The sequence below is a fragment of the Setaria italica genome, chromosome VIII (assembly GCF_000263155.2).
Source record: "Setaria italica strain Yugu1 chromosome VIII, Setaria_italica_v2.0, whole genome shotgun sequence".
Taxonomy (NCBI): Eukaryota; Viridiplantae; Streptophyta; class Magnoliopsida; order Poales; family Poaceae; genus Setaria; species Setaria italica.
Window position 1 is genome coordinate 25,245,182 of NC_028457.1, and position 21,016 is coordinate 25,266,197.

Below are 21,016 nucleotides of genomic sequence, written 5' to 3' on the forward strand. Positions count from 1 at the left end.
AGAAAATTAGAACCAAGAGCACCAAATATTTTGCCCAATGCAAGTTTCTTCTTACCATAAGAGGCGGCAATGCCTCTAAAATTCCATTAAATAGAACTTATTTCATGCATAGAAAGGGTTGCACTTAATTCAGTTTTAACATCATTTAGGTACTTATAGTAATCTGCTCCATGAAGGCCACTTAGAAACTAAAAGAAATATTAGTCAAATCTCTCATCTTAGCTCCAGGATCCAAAATAAATGCAACATGAATAGACTATAGGTATGTCTTTCGGAGTTTCTAGTATTTAATAACTTTATAGGAACAACAATATTTATAAGGAATGTGCCATTATCTAAAGATGGATAATGTGCTTTTTGTATGGCATGAGATGCTTCACATGAGATACGTTGAGAGCATGTCCCCATCGCAGCACAATAGCTTTTCTATGTAGGATGTTGGATTGAGTGCATATATAAGCTACAAAATCTTAGCTTAGCTTGCTAATAATTCCTACGGAAATGCTACGCTCAGGGTGTCCGGTGATTTGAGATGTTTTAGTGGAGGTCGCATGTGCTTGCATGTGCAACTGACGGAGGAAGTCACCGACAATCCCCTTCCGCCTCTCTCTCTGGGATTTGTGATGTTGCAATGGTTGATTTGAGATGTTTCAACGGGGATTATGATGCTACTAGGAGTCTATATTCTTAGATTCTTTTCAAATTTGATACGGTAGATCATATAGGATGTCGATATCGTATCATTTTTATGTTGCAATGACAAATCACTATTGCAATATTGTCCTTTCATATGTGCAACAGACAAAAAGAGTATGTGAAACATCTTTCTTTTTTTCTTTAATCTTTTTCATGTTGGTTGGTTTTCTCTCCGGATTAGATTGCAATGAGGTATTTTATCATATTTCTTGATGTGTGCAGACTATGTTTTGATGTGTTGTTGAAGATATTTTCTGTTGTTGCGAATGATATTTCTAGATGTTACAAATGTTTTAACGCTCGATGAAAAAAAGCTTGAATGTTGCATGCAACATGACACTTATATTGCGTGCGGGAATTTTATGAGTGAAAATATCATCCGATACTAGGTTCGGACGCTAGCAAGTCTAAGAACCCTAGTAAGCAAGCTCGTAACATTTTATCCAATCCCACTGTATGTGCTTCCTCCTTGAGTAAGGATGGCAGCGGATCGATCTCGGATCGGGTATCCGCGGGTTTTGGGTCCACAGTTTCGGTTCCTAATTTTCGTCCACGGTTTTTTAGGTTCGGATACCTGAAATACCGTGGGTTTGGTGCAGGTTTGTAAACTCGCCCGCGGTTATCTATCGGGCCGAAATTACTCAGCCTAGTAGCCCATTGGTAAGCCTAAGCGGCTCAACAAACAGCACCGCACCGCAGGCGCCAGGCGGCCAGTGTCGCCGCACCCCCTGACTTAACCAGCCAGCGAAGTGGCCATCTACTTCGAGGTGCGGGCACGGGCGGTTCGGTTCGCGTGGGTCAGCCTAGCGCCCGATCGCCGCCATTCGCATAACAGCGCTTGCGCGTGCCGCCGCCGCCGCCCTCCCCGCAGCCTGCCGAGAGGGTTCCGTTGCCGACTTCCGAGGCGATTGTCCGCGCCGCACCTGCCTTCCGCTTCGGCCGCCGCGGCGCGCGCCTCTTGAGGCGAGGCCGGCGGAGCCTGCACGGACCCTCACCCCCGCCCCCCCCTCCAAGGATCCAAAGGTTACCTCCCCCCTTCCCCCCATCAGGGTTAGCAATTATGAGCTGGGCGGGGTTCCGGAGTTGGTATTATAGTAATTTGGCAGTACGTTTGGTACAACAGGGATTGGTGAGGGTTGGGCATTAGGATTTGATGCCTAGGGTTAGTTCTTGATGCATGGTGAAGGATAAATGGAGGAATCGGCTTCTTTGTTGGGTTTTCCCTTATCTGTAATAGCTTTATTCCTGGATGGCTGGATAAATGCCCATTGTTTTTTGTTGCTTTATAACATGATGTCATCAACTAGTAATAACTAGATGTTGTGATATGGAAAACTGCAAATCAAATACCAAAAAACTGTAAAACCCTGTTTGCATCTGCATGCTTATAATAGATTTGGATAAAGGGACTTAGTTTTTATGTGGAAATGTCAATCCAACTTATTCTCATTGAATTTTATGATTCCATTTATTTAGGACTATACAATTTGCACCCGTACATGAGTCGAATTTTAACTTCAATTTGACATATGTACTGAAAGTCTGAAAGCAGCAGCTGTACTCTGCCCGTGCACAGAGCTCCTGTCTTGAATCCATCATATCAGAGGCAAAATGGTGGTGTTGATCTTATAATGCTTGTCACTTGTACAACTAATAAAAGAGAAATTCCAATGGATGCTGCTGCAGTTGAACTAGAGATTCAGGTAGTATTTGTATTTTGTTTTCATAGACATTCTATACAACAAACTATGTGTTCTGCAACTGACCTATTATCTCTCAATCAATTTGTTTCTATGCTCATTAGAGGCTAATGGACATCCATATATTTGACACCGATGCGGATTGTGGGAGTAACACCTGTGAGAGGGACAACAATGGTGCTGATTATTCAAAAGAGTCAAATGAGCTTGTCAATGAAAGAAAGTCGGTAAGCACAATGCATTTCCATTTACGCATGGTTAAGTAAAAGTGATTTCTAGTTCTAGCATGGCTTCGGTGGGGGTTCAAAGACATGGCCAATGCTATGTAATTTGGTGCTAACATTCTAATCTTTAAGTTAGGAAACTAAATCAACTCAAAATATTTTGTTATGCTAGACCTCAAAATCCTTGTGTTACTAGAAACAAAAAAGGAGAATTTTGCTGCCAACAGTTATTCTTGATTTATTGTCGTAAAAGTTGTTTATTTTAATTTATTTATCCCCATCTCTTTGCCTTCAAAAGTATTTGAAAAGATTTTCTTTTATTTCTTGGAGCACACTTTGACCGTCGATCTTCTATGCTTTCTGGCGACTGTAAGGGATGCCAGTAGTTTTATTGTTAGTTCTTTAGTTATGGCTGCAGATGTTATTTCTGAACCATTTATTGGTTCCTAGATGTAAATGTGACTTGAAACTTAGGTATATGCTGCAATACTCAACATCGAGTTCCCCATACTTGCTTAAGTAATTATAGGTTTTGTTGCAGATCTATATGATACTTGTGTCAGTTTAGGGACAATATTTGAATTCTCAACTTCACAAACCTAACTATCTAAAAAAACCGTCACGCAAGCTTGCAAACCTGTTATACAACCCGCTGAATTTTACTGTTGGAATCATGTCATCTTTTTTGTTTGGGACAATTGAGCAGTGCTATGTGTAAGACACAGTTATACAACCCATGTAGACTTTGCATCACTCAATTTTCCTCCACATGGGCACAGGCAAACATAAGTTCTGGACAGCTTTGCCTGGTCATATGTGGGTCGGATCTCAGATGGGCAGCGTCGTACCGATAGTCATTCTTGGTACACTTTGATCATGTATATATCACCAATCTTAAAAGTGTTTTTGTTTATTGCACAGGTTATTGGTGAGGGGAAATTACATCAGCTCCTTGCAGAGCATACCACTCTTTCAGAATCATTTATTTTTGCAGCAACCTGTCCAGGGTACTTGAAAATCATATGATTTACTGTTTCATTACAGTATGTGAAGTGGTTGCTTATTCTTATATTTGAATGCAGGTTTGACGAAGATAAACTTGCCCCGTTACTTAGTTCTTTGAAAGATGTTTGGACCCACCCACAGTGGAAAGCTTGCCTAGAGCTGCTATGCTGTGACAATATGTTTAGGAAGGCTGTCCTGAAAATTGTAAAATTCTTTGAGCAGGAGCTCAAAAAATGCAGGGAAGGGTACTTGCATGAAAAAGGCCAAATAAGCTACTCGACTTTGATTACGCTTGTTCCCTTGGTCATTCCTCCACTCCTAAAGGTAATTATTATGTGCTTGTCTCGGTTTCATTAGAGTCTAATTGTTGCTTGATGTTTTTGAATAGCATGCAATACTTGAATCTGACCACTGAATTTCAGCTACTTCGATTTGTTCATGCACTGTGGACGGATGAAGCTGAGTTTTTTTTGCGAAAAGAACTTAGAGAAGCTAAAAGGATGAATAGCTGTGAGCAGGATTTTAGCAATCTGGGAGCAGAATTGAAATGTCGAGAAGAGAATGAATTAGGCAAATGGCTACAGCAAATTCGAGAGAGTGGGTACGCACATTGCTTACTGTACAGTCTGTACTCAATTGGATATGCTTCTTTTCATCTTTGTGTTTGTGTTGGTTACTACACTGACAAATGTTGCTACAAGAAAGTAGAGTTTATTAATTGCAAGTTTTGTTCAGAAATAGACATCGTTATTGAATAAGTCGCTGGACAAGGAATGACCTTGTTTCATCTAGGCATTTTTTTTCTCAACGACGCAGGAGAGCTAGTGTTATTTCATTAAGAATAGATAAAAAAAAATACAAAGGAGAGGCACTCACAGACACTACAAAGGAGAGGTAGGAGCCCTACTCCCAGACACAGTCAACACACCCAGATAACTTAGATAAATTGGATCAAGACTCACCCCACACTAGGTATAGAATGAGCACAACCAACACTCAACCAAGGAGTTCATGAAGTGCTGAAGCTCTTATTAGAAGGTAATGGATAGATTATGGGCTAACCCTAGAGGGTAGCTATATAGATGTCTTACATGGGCCTATTGGGCCCTAATACACACTGTACACCAACACTCCCCCGCAGTCTGAACTACCGACGCAGCGGAGTTGCAGACTGGACATGAAAAGAAAGGCACACACACAAGCCCCCCCACAGACGCAACTAGCCACAGGTGATGTTGAGGCTGGAGCGAAACTCGGTGAAGGCGGGTGACGAGAGGCCCTTGGTGAAGATGTCAGCAAACTGAGAGGTGGTCGGGACGTGGAGGACCCGAACATCGCCGATGGCGACCCGATCCCGGACGAAGTGAAGGTCAATCTCCACATGCTTGGTCCGCTGGTGCTGAACAGGGTTGGTGGAGAGGTACACCGCACTGACGTTGTCGCAGTAGACAAGAGTGCTCCGGGAAGAAGGAGTGTGGAGCTCAACAAGGAGCTGCCGAAGCCAGGATGCCTCAGCCACGCCGTTAGCGACAGAGCGGTACTCCGCCTCGGCACTGGAGCGGGAGACCACCGGCTGACGCTTGGACGACCAGGACACCAGGTTGCCGCCCAAAAAGACGGCGTAGCCGGAGGTAGAGCGCCTAGTGTCCGGACACCCGGCCCAGTCAGCGTCGGTGTAGACAACAAGCTCAGTGGAGGGAGACCGGTGAAGAAGGAGGCCGTAGTCCACAGTGCCCCGGAGGTAACGGAGTAAGCGCTTCAGAGCAGTGAGATGGGGCTCTCGGGGATCATGCATGTGAAGGCAAATCTGCTGAACTGCATAAGTGATATCTGGCCTGGTGAAGGTGAGGTACTGAAGGGCCCCAGCCAGACTCCGGTATGCAGTAGCATCTGTCACAGGAGTGCCGGCGGCCTCTGACAACTTGGCCTGAGTATCAACTGGAGTGGAGCAGGGCTTGCAGTCAGTCATCCCAGCTCGCTCCAGGATATCAAGAGTATACTGCCGCTGGTGAAGAAAGAGGCCGGCCTGACGAGGCTCAACAGTGACCCCAAGGAAATGATGGAGCACACCCAGATCCTTCATAGCGAACTCCTGCTGAAGCGAGGTGATGATCCGCCGTAGGAGGGACGGACTGGAGGCAGTGAGGACAATGTCATCAACATAGAGCAGTAGATAAGCAGTCTCAGCTCCATGGTGATAAATGAACAGCGAAGTATCGGACTTGGCCTCCACAAAGCCCAGCGTCAGGAGGTAGGCAGCAAACCTCGAATACCAAGCTCGAGGGGCCTGCTTGAGGCCATAAAGTGACTTGTTGAGCCGGCAAACCATATCAGGCCGAGAAGAGTCAACAAACCCCGCTGGCTGGCTGCAGTAAACAGTCTCAGTCAGAGTGCCGTGCAGGAAGGCGTTCTTGACGTCGAGCTGATGCACGGGCCAGGAGCGGGAGAGAGCCAGTGAGAGAACAGTCCGGACAGTAGCTGGCTTGACCATCGGACTGAACGTCTCGTCGTAGTCGACACCAGGGCGCTGAGTGAAACCCCGGAGAACCCAGCGAGCCTTGTACCGCTCAAGAGTACCATCAGCCCGCCGCTTGTGAGTCCAGATCCACTTGCCGGTGACGACGTTGGAGCCAGGCGGACGGGGCACCAGATCCCAAGTCTGGTTGGCGAGGAGCGCCGCGTACTCCTCTTCCATCGCGCGGCGCCAGTGAGGATCCGACAGGGCGCCGCGAACGGAGGAGGGTAAAGGAGAAACCTGCGGCGCGCCGGGCATCGCTGAAAGAGCTCGGGGCTGCAGGGTACCAGCCGCAAGTCGCGTCACCATAGGGTGAACGTGACGCGGGTGTCGGTGTAGGAGAGGCGGATGGTACACCGTCGGCGCGACACGGGCAGTCGGGGCCGGTGGAGGTGGTGGTGGTGTAGGCGTCGCCGGCGGAGAAGAGTCCACCGGCGATGACTGAGGCGGCGACGGCGGTGGCGGGGCCGGCTGCAGGTCCAGTGGAGCCGGCCGCGCCCGGCGCTGGTAGACGCGGACGGGCTGCGCAAACCGGACAGCAGGTGCTGCGGGCGGTGCCACCGGTCCCGCGCAGGGCGAAGGGGAAGAAGCAGCACCAGAGGCCGGCACCGTCGAACCCGTGCTGGGCGCAGGGTCAGGGACAGTACCGGTGGACGTCGAGCCCGAGGAGAACCACGGCGGAGCAGTACCTGCAGGACAGAACGGTAGCGGTGGCTGGTCCACCGGGTCAGTGGGAAACAGGGAGGAGAGATCAGGGTCGGAGGTGGAAGGAGGTGGGGTGGTGGTGGAGTAAGGGAAGACGGACTCGTCAAACACCACGTGGCGAGAGATGAGGACCCGCCGAGAAGAGAGGTCAAAGCAACGGTACCCCTTGTGATCCGGGGAGTACCCGAGGAAGACACACTGAGTCGAACGGGGAGCCAGCTTATGAGGAGCGGTGGCTGCGGTGTTAGGATAACACGCACACCCGAAGACCCGAAGGTGATCGTAACGGGGGGAGGTACCGAAGAGAGCGTGGTGTGGAGTGGGAGCGGGGCAGGCAACAGAAGGTAGGCGGTTAAGGAGATAGGTGGAGGTGTGAAGACTCTCAGCCCAAAAAGGGGCAGGGAGAGAAGACTGGAACAGAAGAGAGCGCATGGTGTCGTTCGTGGTACGAATCATGCGTTCAGCCTTACCGTTCTGGGAGGAGGTATAGGGACACGACATGCGTAGGTGCACGCCGTGAGAGAGGAAGAAGGCACGTGAGGTGGTGTTATCAAACTCGCGGCCGTTGTCACACTGGACGGCCTTGATGGTGAGACCGAACTGAGTGGACACCCAAGCGAAGAAGTGGAGAAGTGTGGGAAAAGTATCAGACTTGGCACGCAAGGGAAAAGTCCAAGAATAATGAGAGAAATCATCAACCACAATAAGATAGTACTTGTAGCCAGAAATGCTTAGAACAGGAGATGTCCATAGATCGCAATGTACAAGGTCGAATACATGGGTCGCATGTGAAGAAGAGGTAGGAAAAGGAAGTCGAACATGACGGCCCAGTTGGCACGCCTGACACAGGTGCTCATCAGGAGCCCGAGTACATGGTATATCGGAACTACGACTAAGCTGTGTCAGGACAGCACGGCCAGGATGGCCAAGACGCCGGTGCCATGTAGTGGAAGAAGCTGTGGCGGCAAAAGCGGCTGAAGAAGCGGAGGGCGAAGCGGAAGAAGTGGACGCAGGAAATCGGAGGGAGTAAAGGGGCCCGGTGCTGTCACAGCGGAGAAGAGGTCGCCGGGTAGCCACATCCTTCACAGTAAGTTCAGAAGAGTCAAATTCAACAGAACAGGAATTGTCAGTGGTAAAACGGCGAATAGAAAGAAGGTTGTGAACCATGGAGGGAGCAACAAGAACATCAGAAACTCGAAAAGAACCGGGAGTGTGAGCAGTACCCACGGAGGTGACAGGAAGACAAGAACCATTTGCGACCATGATGGACGAGGGGTGGGAGGAAGAAGGAGGGTGAACGGAAGTAAGTATACCAGGGTCGGGTGTAGTATGGAAGGTGGCACCCGAGTCTGCGATCCAGTCCTGACCGACTGGAGGAGTCAGGGCCATGGTGCCGAAGGAGCGTGCCAAGGCAGCCGGGTCCCATCCGACAGGCCCAGGCGAGGCCCCGGGAGGAGGAGCCCACGGCGACGCAAACTGAGGAGGAGCCCACGGCGACGCGAACTGAGCAGCTGGGACAGCGCCAGCGAACATGGCGGCCGGTGGACGAGGCTCGCCGGTGGCCTGGAAAGGCCACATAGAGATGCGCCCTGACCATGGGTGGGTAAAGGACGGCCAGGGAGAACCCCGTGGAGGCGCCGGTGTGCCCGCCGGTGTGCCCCCACCGCGCCCCCCACCACGTCCCCCACCACGGCGACGGCGGCCGCCACGGCCCCCCCACCCCCGCTCGGCCCAGGAGGGGGAGGACCAAGAAGGGACGACGGTGGCGAAGCGGAGGGTCGTGGCGGTGGAGTCACAGCAAGCGCGGTCGAGGAAGACGCGGACCCCGGCGCAGGAAGGGACCCGGGCTGGATGCCCTGAGTAAGCTCCTCCATGACAAGATCATCCCGGACCTGGAGGAAGGTGGGGAAAGGTCGCTGCCGGGTGATCCAGGTGCGGAGGTGGGCGTAGCGGTCGCTGAGGCCGCGAAGAACGTTGAGAACCAAGATCCGGTCCTCCACGGCCCAGCCAAGGTCCCCGAGGGAGTCCGCCATGGTCTTCATCTTCCGGCAGAACTCACCAATGGAGAGGTCGCCCTGGACGAAGGTGCGGAAGCTCGCATCGAGACGAAGGGCCCGGGCTTCGGCGTTGCCCAGGAACTGACCCTCGAGCGCCAGCCAGGCCCGGCGGGCGGTGGTGTCGGGGGTGCCGCGGACGAGATCGTGGAGGTCGAGGGAGATGGTCCCCAGGATCCACGACAGGACGATGCTGTCGAGGCGAACCCACGCAGCTGTCCGGGCCGCAGGGAAGGTGTCGGTGAGGACGTGGTCGTCGAGGGCGTAACGGCGGAGAATGAGCAGGACCATGTCCCGCCAGCGGGCGTAGGAGGGCGACTCAGGGTCGAGGACGACGGGGACCAAGCTCTTGATGTTCTGGACACCCCCGGCCTGGTAGTGGAGCTGTGCGACAAGTGGATCGGCCGGATCGGTCCAGGCCACCACAGGCGGACGGGGAGCACCGGAGCCGGAGGAGGTGGCCGTGCTGTCGTGGGACATCGTGAGGAGCTGCTCCGCCTCGGCGATCTGACGGGCCAAGATGTCGGCCGCATCCCGCTCCCGCTCCCAGGCCAGGGCTGCCGCGCGCAGGCGCGCCTTTCCCTCGGCAGCGGCAGCCCGGGCAGCGACGAGGGCTGTCGCGAGGTTCCCATCCGGAGGTGGTAGAGGAGGCGGGGCGGGGAAAGGTAGGCGAGCAGCCCCTCCCCCCACAGGAGCAGCTGCCACCCCTGTAAAAACAGGGGCAGCAGCCCCCCCCACCCCCGGTTGAAAAACAGGGGCAGGAGGCGTCGGGTAGAGGGCAGCAGCGGCGGCGGCGGCGGCGGCGGCAGCGGCGTCCCCGCCGGCCTGCGCGCCCGCGCGGTTCCCCGTGCAGCGAGCCGCAGCGGCAGCGGCGGCGGTCGGCGTCCCCGGAAGCATGCACTCCCTCGCGCTCAGCCGCGCGGCGAACCGCAGCGGCGGCGGCGGCGGTGGCGGCGGCGGCTGCGGGATCCGCGCCGTCCGCCGCCCCGTCGGCGGCGGCGGCGGCAGGGCCCGCCCCGACGGCCAGAGCCGCGGCCGCAGGAGGCCGGCGGCCGCCACCTGCGCCCACGAGGGAAGGAGAGAGGGGAAAGAGGAGAGGGGAGGGGGGAAGGAGTCGCCGGCCATGGCGCCGGCCGGCAGCGGCGGCGGCGGCGGCCGGTCACCAGGAAACCCTAACCCTAACTGATACCATATTAGAAGGTAATGGATAGATTATGGGCTAACCCTAGAGGGTAGCTATATAGATGTCTTACATGGGCCTATTGGGCCCTAATACACACTGTACACCAACAGCTCTAGCCATGCTCCATGAACTACCTTCACTAGCTACTGATTGTAGGACCTTCCGCCTGAGCTTCCAAGGATAAAGGTAGATGAACAGTCATTGATCCCCATCGTTCATTCGTTGGGATGCCTCAGATGCATACATCACTGCACTTCCACTTGACTGTTTGGACAGATGCCTCCCAACCCTTAATGTTGCATTTCCTATTGCTCTTCAATAGTAAATAGTGATTCTTCCACATGTTCTCTTCATCTTTTGCCTTGGTAGAAAATCGAAATTTAATATTGAGAAGTCTATGACCATGGACTGTACTACACTCCTTTGTGCCATTTTCCTTCTTTTTTCTATGTTCTATTTCTGGTGCCTTACCTATGTACTTTCGACATCTATCTATATCAAATCAAGTGAACTAATTTTACAATTAGAGCGTGTAAATACTGCCATGTACCTGTAAGAAATATGAAAAAGAAGGAGAAAGGCGAGTTGAAAAAAATGCATTCACTCTTTGTGGGCAATTTATGACATGGGCATGGTCTTTCTGTTTAATTCGTAGCAGTGCACTTGCAGCTACTCAACAATACTAAAGCTTTAGGTTGATTAATTGGAGTTTGGGGGTTTATGCATTATGAAAAAAATGCCCTTCAAATTATCTTCACATGGCATGCCTTTTTCATTAGTATCTAATGGTGTTAATGTGCTATACTGGTTTAACATCGTTGCAGTTCTAGACGTTGATTAGTTTATTCACATGGATTACCTAATCCATGGCATGAATTTTAGTTGTTAAATTACTTGGATATTTATTCATCTGTTTCTTATTTTTTAAATAAAAAGTAAACAAGATATGACCCTGTTTTTTTGTTAATTATGTATTTGAGCATCTTTCTTTATGCCATGCTGTAGGTACAACTTCTTAGGTTTATGTGCATGCATTGATGGGGCATTCTCTGAGCTGTTAGACAGTTCATCAATTAGTGCTGCTATTATGGAAAATGTGAGATCAATGGAATTCTGGCATTTGACCAGACTAATCGATCTTATCATTATTCCTTTTGTCAAGCATTGCCCTCGTAAGCTACGGGAAGAATGGATGTTTAAGTTCTTCGTGCCCTTACTTGACTACTGTGAAGACAAGCTTCGCTACTCATGGTTAAATCTTCTTTATAGTGGCCAGGCTGATGTTCCATGTTGCCTTGGTTACCTTTGTGAATCTGAAGAAACAATAGAGCACATGGAAAATTACCTGCTGCTTGATTTGACTCGCAAATTCTCCAAGTTGCTTGGGTCCTTGTGTTCTTCAGAACTGAATGGTAGTCTTTTTCATGTGAATCTTAATCCCATGCATGACATGATTGCCACTTCTGGCGAGTTGAAGTGCACACTGTCAAGCTCTATTGTTGGGTATGAAAAAAATATTAACTGGAGCCTTTGTTTATTTACTTTGTTGCTTTACATTATTTTTATATTTAAGCATTGGTAAACAGATGGCCTTTATCTGCAGGTATATCTTGCTTAATGATTGTTTTAAAACTTTAAGCATGAACCTTTTTGGATGGTGGGTGGATGACGAAGCAACAATAAATGCTGTTCCCTTTTGTAATGCTTTGGTCCAAGTTGCAGTCGCTACAAACAATAAAAAGCTCAGACGGTTTGTTGAAGATGATATGCTTCCTGCTCTAATTCGGCGTCTATGTGATGGTCTTCCATGTATGGTTCAACGTACCATCTCAAAGTTATCTAACCAGATGATTCCTCCGATTCAAAAGGCCAACAAGGATCTTTTGATTCTGTGCCAAAACATATATACACTTTGTGTACGAAGTCAGGTAACTTTTTCTTGCTAGCCTTCTCACTCCAACCTTATTTAGTGATTTCACATTATTCTGAGTAATGATCTAGTAGGTTTGCATTCAGACTGTGCACCCACCAAAACTGCAATCCAAGTTAGATTATAGGCATAAACTAGCAAACTGACTTCATAAGTTCGTAGTGATCAGTTTTTCCAGTACGGGTCTCCATTGTGGTTATCATAAGAAATATTACGAGAACGAATTAGTGAGGCAAGATGATGTGGTTTTGGGTTTTGTTTCATTGATTCCAAACAACTCGGTGAATGTGACATATCTTATGAAGACTAATTATTTATGTATATTCTTAATCTGCATGGATAACAGAATAAGTGTATTTCATGCACTTTTTTCTTTGTTACTGATTTAAAATTTTTGGTGTATGATACACATTGTTTTGCACCACAGTTTGATTGTATCATGCGTTAGAAAATATTATATCTTTAGCGTAATGCAATAAAATGTAGATGTTTTGTTTAAGTGGATGAAGTATTTATTTGCATAAAAATGATTTCATTATAATTATGTTTTATGGCATTTGCTAACTTGTTGCAATAGAAATTAGTACTTAAAATGTTGCCTCATGTTGATTGTGCCCATGTCTGAACGATAAAATAATGCTACTTCACAAGGCAGATATATAAAATAATATATTTGCATAAAAATGATTGTAGACCATTGCATATGGTGTCTTGCGCATGCTGGGCTGCCGGCTATATGGGCCACATACTGCCATACTGGCCATGAAGGCATGGCCACACACAAGGATAGCAGCCACAATAGCTAGGGTTGGCTAGGTTTTCTTAGCTATCTGATTATCGGTTATTTAGTTGGAATGCTATCTTACTTGATTGGAACATCCTTGGCTAGTTTAAAGGGTTAAACCGTCTGTCAGGTGATCTGTCATAGATTTCTCACCCATTAAGCAAATATAATAAACACTGACTGGGACATAATAGGAGAATATTATGCCCGAGTAGTATAGCAGCAACTATATTTTGTTTGGTTCCATATACAGTAGCGGATCCTACCTAGTCATATTGAATAAAAAAAGTTCTACAACTTCGTAGGACGGTAGATCCCGTAAATAGACCTGGATCCTAGAAAGGAATGTGCTTTTCCTCAATTTATATTACATGCACATTCTTTAATCCATAGAGTTAATCATTGTCATGCTTGCATTGCTTGATGTCTTTTCCCTGTGTATGTGTATATGTATTAGGATTTGGAAGGTGAAGATCAGGACTATGGTAATGGAGCATACCAGTTTGATGACTGGTTTGCAAAGCAAAAGAACGATCTTATGGTTAAGGCCTATTCTCCTATTCCAGAGAACTTTCCAGATGAATTGTGGAATTGGGAGGCATGTGTTAACTTTCTGGTTTTAAATATTTCAACTCAAATGTTTGAAACATTCCTTAGCCTTGTTTTGTGTTTAATTTTTTTCTTAAAAGGTTCCTTAATGTCCTAACCAGTTTGAAGAAGAATTTCAAAGGTACCTTCCTACCTATATTGATCTGCTGCACGAAGTCGATGCAATGGATTACTGCCTGGAGGTAACGGTGTTTGTTCATCTACACCATAGTGTCTCCACTTGGTTAAATCCATTATTTTCCAACTACTTGCCAGAATTTGTACCAATAGCAATAAAACAATAACATCATCAATGAAGTCTTTTAGTTTCAAGCAAGTTGGGGTATGCCAGAGATGGATCCTGATAAAAAGCCACAAGAAAGAACATAGGAAAGCTCTTAGTAATAGTAGTAACTATAATAATAAAAGGGGCACCGATAGCCTAGACCATGGTTCGGGCACGCAGCTGTTTTAACATGCTCCTATCTAAAGACAGTTATTTGGGTACATTCCGTTGGCTCTTCCCATGTCAAGTTTGGTCTGCTTCTTCCTCTTATTACATTTTCCATGCTCCTTAGACTTTAGAATGCTGCTATGCACTGCTATGTAAATTATGGAGCATTGTTGCTATAATTCTGAATTCGTGGTACGAGTATGCGGCTTGCAATTCATTGTGGATACGGGTTTGTTGGGTTCATATACATTATTCGTAGGTCATCTATATTCACAAAATGCATTATAATATACCATACAAGATAGACATTCTTGAAGTTGTTTACCACAGCAAGCAGAAAAGATATACTTTCATATATAAGTTCGATCCAACTACTTAATGTGGTTTCCAAGCTGTCTTCCAACGAGTCATATAAAAGCTTTGGGGTTGAGCGATCACTGAACTGATCTTTCAAAAAAAAAACCTTGGATATACTGGACAGTATGAAAGGCATGGAGAGCTATTTCTTTTTTGGTTTTATTTCCTTATCTCAGTTTCTATTCACTTGCAGGATGATTGTTTTGAACGTGTTAGAATTTTTGAGAAACTGAGCCCGGAATTTAAAATCAGGCATGCCATCAACAACTGTATGGATCGTAATATTTTTTTGATATCTAATATTTTACAGGTATGTGATACAGGACAACTTTACAAATACATGTCTGCCTATATCTTGTCTAACCTTAGTTACTCCTTTTGTTTCCCTCTGAAGCGGAAAATGCCGGCAGCATATCTTGAACAACGCGTTGATCAAATGATCAAATGGCTTTGTAAACTAATTGATTTGAAACCTTACATTCAGGTACTTTTGCTGCTAATAAATTTTTACTTGGTGGAGTATCATAACAAATGTGGATGTTGCAATGCAATAACATGTACTTGGATAAATTGCAGATCTCTGATAGCTGGAGAAGTGTTATGGATCACCTAAGGAAAAACTTCGTCATAAATCTAAATCATTTTGGATTGGACATGGAAGATGCAGTTGCTGTGCGTACTGTCTTTAACCCTATATTTCTTGTTAAAACATTGTTCTGTTATTATTGACAGTTGTTGCTCTATCAGATGTTTTTCAATTCAATATTACTTTTCTGGGAACCTCAGTTTCACCCTTTAATACGAGAGGTGAGCTTTCAAGATTTGGAGTTCTTGTTTTCTTTCTGCATCCTCTCTTTTTGCTGGTTCTTATTATGCAATTTGTGTAATGTTTGCAATATACAGGATCAGAAGGAAACGCTTATGAGGATAGCTCGTCAGTTGGTTTTAGCAGAAAACAACAAATGCTACAGGGTTTGTTTCTTCCTACCCTTTTCTTTCTCTTGATGGATTAATTTAGTGTTAGTGAAAAAATGAATATACTTTTGCAGCCACTTGACTTGGATCCACAAGATATCATGGATCATTTGCAGCCTTATGTGTGTTCTTACATCTATAGAAAGAAGGAAGAAGCCGGGGTATGCATTGTTAACTGTTATATAGATTTTGTTTTGAACGTCTCCCAGAGGCTTGTGCTGTTTTATGTGGAAACATCATCCGTCTCCTATGGAAAGCCAGCACTCTTTTTCCAGTGCCATGTTATCATTTAGTGAATTTGTCAATTGCGAGGAGTGTGTGTTTAGGTTGGACCTTGCAATTTCACAATGGACAATTCTACCTGCAAAACAGCATACTCCCTCCTTTTCGAAATGTAGGGCGTGTTAGGTTTTCCTAAAAAGTTGTACCCATAGATTTGCATTTCACATATTTGAAATATGATATTGATTTTCTAAAAATTGATAATGTATTCTAAGGTAAATTAATGGTCGAAACTTACTTCTGAAGAGAGAAGACCTTTGAAATTGTAATACGCCTACATAAAAAAAAGGAGGGGGTACTGAAGAACTTGCAATAACTTACAGGCTATAGCCAATTTGTAGGGGTCAAACAAAGATATACTTCATAAGGAAGAACAACAGCATTTATTCCCAAACCAGAGAGAGAAAGAAGGATTGGTGAGGCTAATTGTTGTATGTATGTGTAAAGAATTAGACTAATGTTCTATGTAGGTGTAAAGAGTTAGACTAATGTTCTAAGTAGAGGTGAAGAGTTAGTGAGGTTACCCATGTTGTAGCATTAATGTGGTACTATCTGCTATGTGGCTTTGAAGCACTCTTATATGTGCCATGATGTCGTAAGGATATAATTCACCAAAACTGAAATATCTATTAGTGATGACAACCAAGCTGATTGGCCTTGCCTTTTTTCCTTTGAATACTCAATTTGGAATTATAAAATAGATTGGATATACAACAATGATATAGTTTATTCTTGTTTTGATTTAGGCATGTTTAGTTTTTGCCTAGCATTCGCACACCTAAGTTTATTTATGCCACAGTTTGTTAAGCTAGTGCATAGTTGAGCCATAACTGTGGCAAGCCACACTTTCTTAGCTCCTTAGCCCACATGTCATGCAAACACTTTTTTTTTTTACTAATTTACCATACTTGTGTGGCACCACAGTTCGGCTAACCTTAGTTATGGCGAAGATAGTGGCCAACTAAGCATGCCCTTATAATTTGTGATTCATGCAGGTGGTTTGTCTGAGCAACAGTGCTATTTATATGTTTTAATAATTGCAGCAAGGTAGACTTTGGCTCCAAAGAATCCAAACTTTAAAGCTAATCAGGCACATCTCTTCAATAATATATCAGTTAAGACTTGGAGAATAAATAATGCCAGCAGTCAAGTGACTGAATTGATCTACCGCTTCTATTATCCCCTCAAATTGGGAGCATAGTGTTCTTTTTTTAGTCCTAAACTTGAACAATTATTTATTTGCCTGTATTCAGCTTTGACCATAATTTCAAAGGCTTGCAATGTGAATTTACTCTTTAAATAGGAAATTACATGATATAGATGTCTGAGTTGTGTAGACAAATGGCTCATGCTTGTAACAGCAATTAGAAAGTAACTATAGTACTTAATGATTGGTTTCTTTGATTATCTTTATGAGATTTACTTTGATTCAACTTTTATCTCCTGTTTTCTTATTCTTGAACTGTCTTAAGCCCTATTAAATCTTGGATGCGCCCTTGAGATTGACCTGTTATCCTCTTGAAATCTATTTATATAAATGTGTCATGGTAGGTATTGATGGGAGGCATAAGCTAAAGTTATGCGTGTTTCCTTATATTTTTCTGCGACTAATGTTGTACTTTTCTTTAATAGAAATACTATTTACACTGTCTATGTTATTAATTCCATTGCGAGTTTGATGTGTTTACATCTAGTTATTTTTGCAGTATTTTACTGCGAAAGAACAAGTCAGGATGCATGAAGAATTTGACAAATATTTGGCTTCAGGCAAATTGGATGATGATATCACTGAATTTGGTCCTTTACAGGTACACATTTTGCTGTGATATTGCTGAGGGAGATTTAGACATCTGCCATTGCAAAGCTCACAAGTTTGTATAGGACTAAATACAGCTTCAAACTAACTTTTGCGCCTTATGCTTCTACATTAGGGCATACTAAATTATAACTGGAAGAAAAGGGAACTATATGGTAGTATTTCTTTTGGTATTCCTTGATACACCCTTACACTTGTTGCCATCGTTGTCGAACCAATCTCTGCACAAGCAAAATTCCAGGATTTCTACTGCCTACAATTTCTCACTTGCTTTCAAGGCATCCAGCCCCAACAGCACTGCTCATTACGTCCTGCTCTCATCCATGCACCTTCCCTGTTACTGTTCTATGCTTGAAGACCGTTTGTTCCAAAACATAAACATTTTAGAAGACTAGCTGAAATTTCCATGTGCAGTTGTGCAAGTTACGGTACAGAATAATTCATTGATTGTTCAATGTTTCTAGGATGGCATCGCTAAGAAAATATTTGATAAACACATTGCGAAGAGTCAGTTTGCTGGGTTGAACATGGAGCTCATTAAAGATTCTTTGAAGGTACGACAACTGTTTTTGCATTAGCTCTTAGATGTTTTTTCCCTTAAATTCTGTCCTCAACCTTTTCAGCTGTTTAATAGGAAAGAGCTCTGATTGTGAAGAGGCACCGTCAAATAGACACTTATTCTGAATGTTTGAGACGCACCCTAACAAATGAGAAGGTATGCATTGTTAAAGTCTCCTATTTCTTTGGATCTTCCTTGAAATTGGTCCTTGTTATTTCATTGTGTTCTGATAGAATATCCTAACTTGTCATATAAATTTCTAATCCAATAGGCAATTAAACGTGCTAGTAAACTTTTAGTGGTCAAGAGAAAATCCGATGCATTAGGGCTGTAGAGGCTAGTGATTGTTTGTCGATGATAGACTAAGTCATGTGTGTGTTGGGTGTGCTATCTATGTGCCTGTGTGCACTTTATCTACTTAGATTCTCTTTAGATGCTTTGCTTAGCTTCTAAGCCACCTACCCATGGTTGGCCTATATGTACCCCAAAGACCCCTTTGTGGGAGTGTGGAATGGAAAATATCATTTTGGACTACAGTGGAAATACGAGGTACACAAAAACTGTTCACTTTTCTGTTAGTTGGCTGCTTTTGTTAGTTGGCTGCGATGTTGCTAACTTATGGCACACAAGGCAGCTCAATGAAGTTAAGAACCAATAAAAGAAGTTTATTGGTCCCACCTGTGAACCTCTTCTCCCTCTTTATTTCCTTCTGCATCTTGCTACCTTTTCCGAAATCTCTCTCTGCCTTCTGCTTTTGCTAGATGTTTCCTTCTCCACACCGAGAATGGCATGCGCAAGCATGTACTTCTCCCCACCCACAAGTGCTAGAGTTTGGCCACACCATGGACACCAGAGGAGCTGTGAAATGATATGTGATGGGAAGGAATTGCAATGCTGCAAACTGTGCTGGCGCTAACAAGCTCGGCATCCATGACATGACTCTATTGTGCTTCCCTTTTAAGTCAACTGCCCTGCGCAGTCTAGAATCTAGATCCAAGATTCTCTTATGGCTAGTACATCTTGTTAGGCTACTCCTAATGGGACTTTCATTCTCATTTAATTGGGTGCCATACAACCAACTTCGATGGCATGCAAAGCTTTAAAGAAAAGAGATGATAGTTTTATATAGCTGAAAGACCATGGACATTGTTTCATAATTAAATGCAATGAGAACACATGAAACATCGAAATGAAACTTTTCACTGGGATTGGCCTTACAAAATATATAGAACATATAAAAAAAACTAGACCAACTAGACCAACCTAGATGTAACTAGGTGGCTTTTATATTAAGAAAAAAATAGGCGTATATACATCCACACCCAAAATCAACTTATATTAGTTCCTAAAATATCTATAAAACATAGCAAAAGTATACTTTTATCAGACTATTTGAGACAAATCTACTCATCATCTTTTAAATATCCAAACCAAACACATAAAAAGTAACATGCAGCCGAAGTTTGGAATGATTTGACTTCCCAAAACATCACAAATAGATCATCCAAATATCCTTGTACACATAATTATATCTTGATTTAACTAAAACATGACTATTTATTTTACTTGAATTTTTTAACATCTTTGTGCTTTACTTTAATTTTTTAATTTCCAGATGAAAGTTTGTCTTGAAGAATTAATGAAAGAGCTCAAGCATGAAGGTTTCTTCAATGTCAGTAACAGTAATATGATTTGGGTATGCCACATCACTGGAAGCATCACTAGATGTCCTGTTTTTTACTATTTATGTCATTTTTTCACTCATGTTCCACTTTTGTAGGAGGACAATTTTCTAGAACTTGTAGGGAGGTTTGAAAATTTAGTTTTTAGAGGACATGGCTTTCCCAAATCTCTTGTGGTTCAAGGAATTATGGTATGTTCTGTCATTGGTGCTCTTGTGTCTATTTTAAATAGCAAGTGAAGCTAAACATAATATGACTAATGCAAGGATTATTGGGAAATCTCACAACGGAGTGGCTTAGCTTGGCAAGATTCTTTTGAAGAGGTTGGTCATCAGATTTCTCCTCAAAAGAACTCTTATTTTTAATTTATATCCACTTTTTAAAATAAAATCTTTCTGAAAACTAAACTACCTTTTGTTGGCAATGTTCCAGGTTGTTGGAGTAGCAGCTGGCAGATGGAAAAGTGATCTTGAGCTGGTACTGGAACTACTTATTATCTTCTGTTGTTATCACAATTGCTGTGACTGTTCTTTTTTTTTTCTTTGTGCAGCTTTGGATGGATATGAGATACTATGAGGGCTTATATTATGATTTACTGAGACATCCTTTAGAAAAGGTCGGCATTCCTATTACCTTGATACACTCTACCTGGAAGTTACATTTTGCTAGTTGTTATCTCCAGTTGGGGTTGCTGTGCTCCTTTGTTTTTAAGATTACTGCCATTTCATTTTTGACTTATGATGAACTAGTCCTAATATTTTCTTGTAGAGTAAAAGATTACATTAGTGCATACATAGAGAAAGTCTGGCTTGTGTTCCCATGGTATGGCATCTGTCAGGAATATTAGTCTTGGTACTTGTCACATGACCTTGACATGTTAATGTGATCGCGTCTAGTAGTTGAAATTTCCAGTAATTCTTTTACAGAAATTATTCTTAAAATTTAAAGAATGACTGGCATTTGACATAGCACCTCAGATTTGGGTGTTTGGCATATTATCTGTTGCTCATGACCTCCCAAATAAACATATGGAAATTTTTTGCCATTGTAAACAGATCTTCCCACGAAAGGCTGAGGCTCAAAAAGATCTTCGTGCAGTAGGCTGAAGCTCCAAAACTGATGTAGCTGAGCATTATCTGTTAGAACAAAGTATGACCACAGTTGCTAGCTCACATTTTTCTGGTGGCACCGGTTTTTGTAATTTTGTGAAAGCTTCTAATGCTAGGCTCCATTTTGCTAAATGCCATTTCATCTACATCTTACAAACCGAGTTTGTGAAAATCTTTCTATATGTAATCCATTGTTTATGGTCCCAAAATTCTGTAGTCTCATCTAGTCTAAGGATGATGCATTCTCTCGGATCCTTTTTCCCCCTCCCACTATTATTAAAAAAAATGTAACAAGGGAAGCTACTGGCCTAATACATTTTAGCATGTATGTAGGTTGTTTTAGCTTTTCTAGGTCCATAGATATTATTATGCATCTAGATAAAATATATCTAGATGAC

The 21,016-nt window shown here is 44.3% G+C and overlaps 1 protein-coding gene across 3 annotated transcripts; it reads left to right on the forward strand.

The window, feature by feature from the left end:
• The first annotated feature begins 1,428 nt into the window (after positions 1-1,428).
• Positions 1,429-20,850, forward strand: LOC101761062. 3 transcript variants are annotated; one of them, XM_022828916.1, is made up of 25 exons: positions 1,430-1,719; positions 2,173-2,399; positions 2,501-2,623; positions 3,542-3,627; positions 3,703-3,949; positions 4,048-4,226; positions 11,088-11,585; positions 11,686-12,010; positions 13,254-13,394; positions 13,507-13,587; positions 14,389-14,505; positions 14,590-14,679; positions 14,772-14,867; positions 14,943-15,002; positions 15,099-15,167; positions 15,245-15,331; positions 17,159-17,260; positions 17,733-17,822; positions 17,903-17,983; positions 19,443-19,523; positions 19,608-19,700; positions 19,776-19,832; positions 19,942-19,986; positions 20,060-20,125; positions 20,565-20,850. In XM_022828916.1, exons 2-25 carry the CDS (start codon positions 2,328-2,330, stop codon positions 20,613-20,615), a joined length of 2,937 nt encoding a protein of 978 aa, XP_022684651.1. In that variant the 5' UTR covers positions 1,430-1,719; positions 2,173-2,327; the 3' UTR covers positions 20,616-20,850. The 3 variants fall into 3 exon arrangements, with proteins under 3 accessions (XP_022684653.1, XP_022684651.1, XP_022684652.1); XM_022828917.1 differs by having other exon boundaries at positions 2,273-2,399; XM_022828918.1 differs by lacking the exon at positions 15,245-15,331 and having other exon boundaries at positions 1,429-1,719.
• The last annotated feature ends 166 nt before the right edge of the window (positions 20,851-21,016 follow it).